This window comes from Pseudochaenichthys georgianus, chromosome 15, assembly GCF_902827115.2.
Source record: "Pseudochaenichthys georgianus chromosome 15, fPseGeo1.2, whole genome shotgun sequence".
NCBI lineage: Eukaryota > Metazoa > Chordata > Actinopteri > Perciformes > Channichthyidae > Pseudochaenichthys > Pseudochaenichthys georgianus.
This window is the reverse complement of record NC_047517.1, coordinates 29,363,046-29,372,518: the sequence shown is the minus strand read 5'-3', so window position 1 is coordinate 29,372,518 and position 9,473 is coordinate 29,363,046. Positions and strand designations below refer to the sequence as shown.

The 9,473-nt window shown below is 42.1% G+C and overlaps 1 protein-coding gene across 1 annotated transcript; it reads left to right on the top strand.

Moving 5' to 3' along the window:
* Window positions 1-994: 994 nt before the first annotated feature.
* hmx2 (H6 family homeobox 2) lies at window positions 995-2,490 on the top strand. The gene is made up of 2 exons (XM_034100000.1): window positions 995-1,262; window positions 1,943-2,490. The coding sequence occupies exons 1-2, from the start codon at window positions 995-997 to the stop codon at window positions 2,488-2,490; spliced, it is 816 nt and encodes a 271-aa protein (XP_033955891.1).
* The last annotated feature ends 6,983 nt before the right edge of the window (window positions 2,491-9,473 follow it).

Here is a 9,473-nt window from a genome sequence, read left to right as displayed (position 1 = left end):
CCAATCAATTAGTCAATCAATTAGCCGGCCTCCACTCCACGCGCGGTCATCACGAGGCAGATTAGCTCAGTAATGATCAAATTAATTCTTAATCGCTGATAATGGAAGCTGAATGAGTTTATTATTTTCAGGAAAAATGTGTTGGGCCTCTGTATTAGTTCCAAGGCTGTACGTAGGTTTTTACCGTCAGCCAGGATAATTTAGCATGCATAGGATGATCAAAAGCTCCTGCATGAGGTCATCCTCAGTTGACTGAAGCGTTTCCTGGTTGTACAGGTTGATTGAAGGATTATAGACACATTGTCTTTTTTATTGATCAGATAAAAAACGAAATAAATACATTACACAAAATACATTGTTCTGCTTCTATAAATGGGGCATATGACTATGATTGAAAGAAATATTTTTTGAACCCCCCCCCCCCCAAAACTTACATTTATAATTATATTTTCATAAATCTCAACATCAATATACCAGATCCCACGACAATTCAGTCCAACATTTAGAATCCTTTTAAATTCATAAACGCAGGTTTTATTTAGCCTAACTTAAAACAATATTATCCAGTGATCCCACATTGTATATGCTTTTTAATATGCACAATGCAGAAATGAGCAGTCTGACTCTCTCGCTCTCCTCATCCCGTCTCAAGACCTTGACAGGAGTTTGAAATTTCCGGGCTTATGTTGAAGGCTGCCATTGGCCCAGGAGGAGCTTACCTACATGCAAATGAAGCAACGAAACCTTGCTGCCTCTGGTCCAGAGCGTGAGGAGGAGGACCAGGAATACACTCACGTTCCCCGAGCTCTAGAAAAAACACCTTCAACTCCTTCAATGTTAAAACTCCACAATTAAACCTGCCAGAGGGGGGGGGGGGAAACAGAAGACAAAAACCGCTTTCGTAATTTCTACGCACCAATCGTGTAGATACCGATAACGGAATACAAGGAGCAGACAGATTCAGGCAATACCTCAATACTGTTATGAAGCGAGAATGAGTGTCGCAGAAGACAGCGGGAGCAAGTGCTCGTCGGGCCCGATTTCCAGCTTTACCATCCAGTCTATTTTAGGGACGCCGTCCGATGCTCCGCGCTCCGGGAACAAGGAGCTCTCCAAGGGGCCGCTGCCTCCGCCGCGGAGGCGCTCTCTGTCGGTGTCCTCCGAGGAGTGCAGCGGCGGGGAGGACTCCGCGGACTGCTTCTGCTCCGACACGGGTCACAGCGAGCCGTGCACCACGCACCGAGCCCACAACTTCTGTTTAGGTGAGTCATGTTTTACTATTTACAGTACACTTTTTAATTATTAACTTAAAAGGGGAACGACCTATTCAACATAATTTAAATGTCATGACACGCTGCATGCACTTATAAAATACGTTAGGCTACTTATTAAAAGGGCATGACAATAGGCCTACATTAGTTTATCTTTTTTCTTTTTATAAACAAGCCTCCTGTTTCCAATTTTTTTTGCACTTCAGCTAGGCTACAATTTCACAAGCCCGTGTTTGTGACTGTCACACTCATGCAGCTCATCCTCTGCCACTTGTTTGTTGTGTGCACACTATCATCGCAGCAGCGGAAGAGTGAAAGGTCGAATAATTATCCCTCTGTCTTTCCTCTCATTTCAAATTTAATTGAGGCTGCTAATTGATGAAACATGTTTCTAAAATGGCTGCACTACACGTCGTCAATTGAGCGTTAAATAGAGCGGGATTGTATTAATAGCTGACTGTATACACCGAGCGTCCTCATGCTGAATTGTTTATTTAAAAAGTCACCGGCTTTCAGCTGTCGATTTAGGAAGTCAGAGTTCACACTTGACGAACTCTCAAACTGAGTATGCTGGGGAAATAAGTGATTTTTGTTTTTTTCAATCGTGTTTTTAAATAAATATGTATTTCTCGGTTATGATATCAACCACCACCTTCTCCTCGCGCTTATAGGTCCCGCTAAAGGACTTCTGTCTGGGAATGAGGGGCTCGCGCGCCGGCCGCACCTGCCCAAGCCTCTGCGGCAGGACTATAAGGAGGAGCAGGAGAGACCGTGCCACCAAATGTCCCCTCTGTCGGAGGAGAGACACACGGACGGGGCTGACAAGCAGGGCAACTCGACCAAGAAGAAGACGCGCACGGTGTTTTCCCGGAGTCAGGTGTACCAGCTGGAGTCCACCTTCGACATGAAGCGATACCTGAGCAGCTCGGAGAGGGCCTGCTTAGCCTCCAGCCTGCAGCTGACCGAGACTCAGGTCAAGACGTGGTTTCAGAACAGGAGGAACAAATGGAAACGGCAGCTATCAGCTGAACTGGAGGCGGCGAACATGGCCCACGCCTCGGCACAGACACTAGTGGGGATGCCGCTGGTTTTCAGAGATAACTCCTTACTGCGTGTTCCGGTTCCCCGGTCTATCGCCTTCCCGACGCCCCTTTATTACCCGGGGAGCGGCCTGGCAGGGTTACCTTTATACAACCTGTACAACAAGATTGAGTACTGAAAGACTCTTTGTTCACCACTGCAGTAAATTACAAACAAAACAACATTCTTATAAGTGTCTCCACATAACCCCTGTATATTAATTGTATCACTTTATTTGTTAAGGAAATTCTTATTATGCAGCGTCTCACATGAAAGCAACCAAGCTTCCCTAAATGTATAAAATACACCATGTGTATAATTAATTACAATCTTGTTTGTACTTTTATTTCCTTCTTCTGCTTTAACTGATTAAATAATGGAGTTTAACATTCATATCACATTCAAGAAAAAATAGATGCCACATAAAAATGCTTTTACACTGTTTTTATTCAGAATTTGTTCATCACATATATTGCAAAGCATCAGTCTTTTTATTTCACCTGAAAGGAAAAATATAATTATTCCATTTGAGGAAAAATATCGTTGTTTCTATTGTAATTTAGACCTTCAATAATAATCTTCTCATTCAATAAATTTTTCTATTTCAGTGAAAATTGAGCTTGCTTGGTATCATTTCTTGTAATGTTTAGTGTAATTTAATGTAACTATTGACAACGTTAGATGTTTAATACAGAAGGGAAACACAAACTAATGTATAATAGGTGTTTTTTGTAATATAACTATGATCTCAGATATAATCAGAAATGAAAGTCAGTTTCTTTTTCTTGTAGAGCTGCACTAATTTTCAACTAGGATGTTAACAGAGGCACTTCAAACTAAAAACACCTCTGTTTTAATCATGACTCAAGTGAGGAAAAAACTTGTAATACTCTGGTGTCAATATGACATTTCTGTTTAAACAGCCATTTACATTGACTCACATATTTCACCTTATACTTGCTATTATTAAATCAAATATTATGTTGTAAGCTTCTTGACAGGTGCATTGTAATTGTATCTGTGAATACAGTGTGAAATGTGATGCATTGTTTTCCTTTTTCAAGCCTCACACTGTATCTTTCACATTTGTTTGATTCTTAAGTAAGCCAACAAGCAGAATATATCAAGCGGTGTTGTGAACTGCAGATTACGATATAATGCAACAATTTTAAAGCCATACTTTCAGATTCATTTTGAATTTATAAATACAGCTCGCCACTGCTTCACTGAGGCAGGTTAAACTGAGCAAGATGCCTTGAAGAGTGACCACATTCAGAGGTAAATAAGAAGTAGATGCATTGCAGGGTCGAGAAGAGATGCACCCTCACAGGCCAATCCTGCCTCTGGGCTGGATCTGCTCTCATTTGAAGTCTGCCTCCTGTGGCTCTCTAGCATCAGGCCTTGGAAGGGGAAACATAATAAAGAGGCATATTGTCAAAGTGCAAGACTTGTGCCGTCATTAATCGAAGCTGTTCTCTTGTTTCCATCTGTGAAATGAAATACTGTATCCGTTACACTTACCATACAAACTATGCCTTTTTATTTCAGAAGCTAGTTTACATTTTCAAAGGTCCAGCTCACATTAAAGTGCATTTTACGGTTTCATAACAATTTAATATATGGAAATACTAAACACAAGCCTGGAGAGAATCGCTCACTCCCAAATGCCCATGTGGTTGATGGGGAGCGATAAAACCGTGTCATTTGCCAGCTTTTCTTGGGTGTCACATCATGTGCAGGGACCACCAACACTCAGCCAAACCCTGCTACCCATCCCACCGTGTGTGCTAATGGCTACATTACCTAGCAGAATCATGACTAGCCAGGCTCTGCTGCCCTGCAGATTATGCCTGACCCAATTTCTGCAACAGCCGCCCTGTGTTTCTGGGAAAATGGATAGCGTTAGACAACAGCAGTGATTTATGGGTAACTCCAGCACCAGCGAAGAGGTGAGGCGCAGGGGGATGAATTTGTGACAGATAAGAGAGGGAGAGAAAAGAGAGATAGAGAGAGGGATGGGGGGCCGTAACACTTATGAAAAGGAGCAATAGCTTTGGTTGAATGAAGCTGTTTATTAGTTTCCAAGTGGTCATTATGTCATCAGGTGTGACGGCAATGCGCTCCTCTTTTGGATGGATGTTTGCACCCCACTGACTTGTGGGAAATCTGCATGACCTGTCACCTGAGGTTGTTTGATTTACAGGACAAGGAGAGAGAGAGATGTGTGGAGATGCGGTGATGAGCAAAGGGGAGAATAAGCGAAAGAGAGGAATCGGTGGAGGAGGGGGTTCGAAGTAACTATGTATCACTGCAATGGCAGGTGTGAATTACACATTTTAATAGCAGGGCAATGAAAATGATTTGAAGTGGTTTAAACTGCAAAGAGACAGCGGCTGGCATGGTGATGAAGATTTGTTGAGATGATGTGTTGTGCCTTAGGATTCATCAAACCTGCCTGCTAAGGTGAAAAGCAAGTGTAATTCACTCTGAGGTATAATTTATGATGGGAGTAATGGAAACTGTGGGCTACACAGTGTGGAGAGGCAGAGACAGAGAGCACAGGGCAAATTGATTCTCAGGATAGTTTTTAGAGCATATTTACAGGATCGTAATGATATACTAAACCCCTGGATAACACTTCTTTTACACCTTGAGATAAAATGATGAAAACGAACTTAATAGAAACCCCATTAAATTTAAACCGGCTGCATAAACATTTCTTTTTTTTATATTTATAAATCTCTTCTAATATTTGAAGATCTCTTTTTCTTCATCATTTATTTGGATGAGGGCTTTTCAACTGCCTAACATATTTACAGCTATTTGATTAAAGAGGGCATGTGTGGCTTCTTATTAGAGTGGAGGGTTATGCAGTATAACACCACGAGCAGATGCACAGCCTCGGGTCTGCCTCAAGACAAGAGTTTTAAAAGCGATCGCAATGCATTAAGCCAGACAACTCTCAAGACCTGTTTGCTCCCTAAATGAATTTGAGGGGAGCGTAACAAGGTTTTTGAGGCAGGCCCTGTCATCCGCTGGCTTTACCAGCTTCTGTATTTATGGGTTAATGGTTAAAAAGGAGAGCTTGGACCAGAAGTGATTTTTCATGATTCTGTTTTATATCAACTGGAAATGAAGGAGCTGAAGGGAAATTGTGTTTGTCCCCCCCTCCCCAGCCCCTACTCCTTCTCCTTAACAGCAGTGCATACTGAACCGGGATAAGCCAATATATAGAAAAGTATATTCAATAAAATATGGTAAAATAATAGATTGCAAATGATTTGGTCAAAACACATGGATATACCAAGCTTTTACCAGAAATGGATTTCCAATTGTATTTCAGTCTTTAACAATGTTCTTATTCTTGTGGCTTATTTTGAGATGTTTATAATGGAAGTTCAAAAACAAGAAACTCTGTAATTGTAACTCCCCAAGAACAATATTTAACCAAAAGTCTAGATAAGGGCTGAAATGCATTATGCTTCATTGTTAAATTACTAACCTTTTCTTGAAGTGGCCGTTTTGGAGTGCCATTCGCTGTCCAATATGCATCAAACTATTACAGGCTGCAGTACAGCGCGGAGAACTCGACTATTACTCTAGAGATAAGTCCATTAGCATTACCTTTGACACAATAATGGATGTGAGATACAATTCTCTGCTCTCCATTTTGTATTTGTAAGGATAATAGGGGGATTATCTTGAAGGCCTTATGCTACACACTGAAGAGTGAGACCACACTGAGGAGAGAGAGCTCTGCAACAGTTGTTTTCACATCCTCCCCTCCCTCAGCCCTCCCTTCTGCTCCAGGACCCTCTCAGAGAGCGGCAGGGAAGATAAAGCATGTCATTATTCTATTAAAGACCTACAATTTTTGTAATGGGACTTGCAGCGGTCGGCAGAAGTGCAGGCAGCTTCTTCAATATCCTGGACATTATTTGCTCGTTTAGTTAAATGATGTTTCTAATTCCCTCATAATTACTTGTAATGAGGCTGTCTCCCTCGTTTTGATGCGGCAACATCTTAATACAGCATGGCATTCTTTTTTAGGGATAATTACCTCTCATGAGGCCGGGCAGCAAGGCTGGGGTTTGTTGTGCGCTGCACACGTGGCAAATTGGCTTGTTTCCTGCCATCTTGTCTTCCTGCAAATTGGTAAATTAAGTTTCTCGGCTGGAGCATTAGAACTGTTACGTTTGCTTTCTCGGGTCCTTCAAATGATTGGCTTCACTGACAGAGAGAAGGCTGTGTATTCTGTGTTTTGTCTTATTAACCTTGTAGACTGTTTATCTACAGAGTATACAGTAAATGTTAGGGGGGCTGAATGTTAGAGCATTACAGAACACATCTTAAAGTAAGGGCAATTATTTAAACTTGTATTCCAGATCAGAGCTACTAAAAAAAATACAGATTCATAAAATGACATTATTTTTAACAAAAGTAAAAAAACAGCGAACTAAAACTATATTTGAATGTAATTCACTTAAATTATTAGATGCACAAATAAAAGAAAAAATGTATTGTAGTGAATTATGCAGGTCAGGTCATTTTCTAACCGGCTATTAGAAGGAGCGACTTGAATGTGGATTTTCGTCATGCTTCAAAAACATAGAAACATTACTGTTTTGAAATGAAATGAACTGAGTATTGACTTTGGCCAAGCGAAATGAAAGAACATTTAGCTCATTTATTGTAGTGTAATAGATAACAGTAGCACAATAAAACACTGCCACTGTGTCAACAAAGTCAGTGGAGGACCAGCAAGTCTTTTCTTAATCGTAATGATAACAAAAACTATTTCTTTATATTTTTAAATAACTTTTAAGTTCAGAAGGTTTCAAAATTCAGAAATCTTTCAACGGATTTCCCCTCTCCTGTTTCCCTTCAGCAGCAGAGTGTCTGTGCTGTCCCTCTGAAATGATCCAGCTGCCGTACTCCAACCGCAGCCGTCGCAGGGTTGGCTGAGGGGGTTTTATTTCTAAGTGCTGATGTGTCGCAGACAGTTTGGCTCTACAAGGGCCTGTTATACGCCGATTAAAGAGAGGGAAGGAGTGCTCCCGCAGGGCCGTCTTTTACATTTACCCTGACCACAAAAAGGTCTAACGTTTACGCCCCGGTGCTGACATGACCTTCAAACAAGGTCCCACTGCTGCCTGGGTGGATACTGGAACTGTCTGCAGGAGACCCGCAGTGAAACTAACAGACAGACAGGAAGAAATCATATCTTTTATATCAGGAATTACCAGTCTGCCATATCCTGTGAAGTTAGGAGATATGGCTTTTATTGGGAAATACAGGAAAGGATAGTTATTTTTCGCACTTATAAGGCTGAATGTGATTGTGATTTCCCAAAAGCTTTTGTCAGTTTCATTGAATGTTGGAACATGATATAATAAGTACATTTTCTCCATTAAAATCACCTAGCTTGAACAAACTGACAACCACAAAGGGCCACTAAATAATTAATTACCAAATCCAGTCAGTCATCCAATGGTGGGAGACAAACACATCACTTGCTATTGTTTTTATTAGTGAGAGCACAGACAGCATCTCAAGTGATCCTCTTGTCTTTGCTGGGTCAGTGATCTGTTTGTTATGAGATTTGATATCGAGTTCTTGGTAATATGGAGAGTTGGGATCTCTTTGTAAGGACCAAGTGGTCTCTTTCAGCTGCAGGGGTCTGGTGTATAGAGAGATGATATGTCACTTCACTCTGAGACTGACGGCTGACCACATAGCCTGCAGCGCAGCAGCATGGAGCACAATGAAAGCAGCACACTATCACCTGACAGCTAATTAGGGATCACTCCCCTGGAAGGGAATACATTCTCTTTGAGGGAATGAGAGAAAGAAAGCAAGAGGTCGCCGAAATCCGTGTGATGTGTCAGTCAAAGCCACAAGCCACCTGCGATTTCTTACAGCAATATGTTTGGTTATCACTGTAGTAAATTGTTAATGTTGGTAGTAAAAATCTAACGACCTGACATCAGTTAAAATAGGCAGCATTTGTTTTTTGTCTATAGTTACCCACAGGAGTGAACTAAAATACAAACACATCATATCTCAATATTAATTCAGTCCTTTTTAAATCTTACAGATCAGAAACACCAATAGCCCCCAATAGTTAATGCCACTGTGCCGACATGTGCGCGAAATGACTGTGTGTGTGTGTGTGTGTGTGTGTGTGTGTGTGTGTGTGTGTGTGTGTGTGTGTGTGTGTGTGTGTGTGTGTGTGTGTGTGTGTGTGTGTGTGTGTGTGTGTGTGTGTGTGCGCGTGCATATATATATGCCTATCCAGCACAGTCTAAGTCTTTGGTTTGTACAGGAGACCTGGGATTTCTTTGAAAACACATTTGTAACCATTAGTTGAGTGTTGGGTTTCATGTGCAGAGTGCATCCTCTGACTGGTGTCAGAGTTTCTACGAGGCTCTGCAGCAGCCTCTCTTGGAGGGACAGTGCTGAGAGGAGGAGGAGGAGGATGGAGGTGCTGGTGGTTGAGGGGGAGGAGGAGGGGGAGCACTGGAGCCTAGGCGTCCCACCAACAATGCATCCCGGCAGCCAGAGTGTAACCTGATCCCCCCCTCTGGCCCTGGTGTGGCCCGCCACAGCGCACTCCCTCTTGGTCCCCTTTGCACCCCCAAGATGCTTTTAAAGGGATTTGGTCAGCGAGAAAACAGTTCTTCAAAAGAAGCGTCGTCACATTAGAAAGTAATTAGCCTGGCCTGAGGCCAAGGATCCCCTGACCTGACTAATTCTGCACCCTTAAACTATCCGTCTCGGTGCGAGGCGGCTGGTGAGGCACGTTCTCGGTGTACTGGGGAGGAGGATCTTTTGGCAGGGGAGATTCCCATGGTCCTGCAGGTGAGCAAACCCTACAGAGGTCACCGGGAAAGGTTACTGGGTAATCCATCTGAGTAACGGTCTGCAGGAAGATTTGAAAGATGTCTCACAATACACGTACAGGTGACCGTTGAACCCAACTTTAGTCCAGATTTAAGTGAACAGGGCAAATTATAAAACAGAATAACAGTTGGCAAATATATAACACTACTTACATGTTTTGCAATTACAAAACCAAGATAGATCTGTTCAAAACAAACATTTGGGCTGTAGATACGGTAT

Excerpts from the sequence above, each read along its gene's own strand:
- hmx2 (XM_034100000.1), top strand. The coding sequence starts at position 995 with ATGAGTGTCGCAGAAGACAGCGGGAGCAAGTGCTCGTCGGGCCCGATT. Across the intron at positions 1,263-1,942 it reads AGCCCACAACTTCTGTTTAG|GTCCCGCTAAAGGACTTCTG; the intron begins GTGAGTCATGTT and ends TCGCGCTTATAG.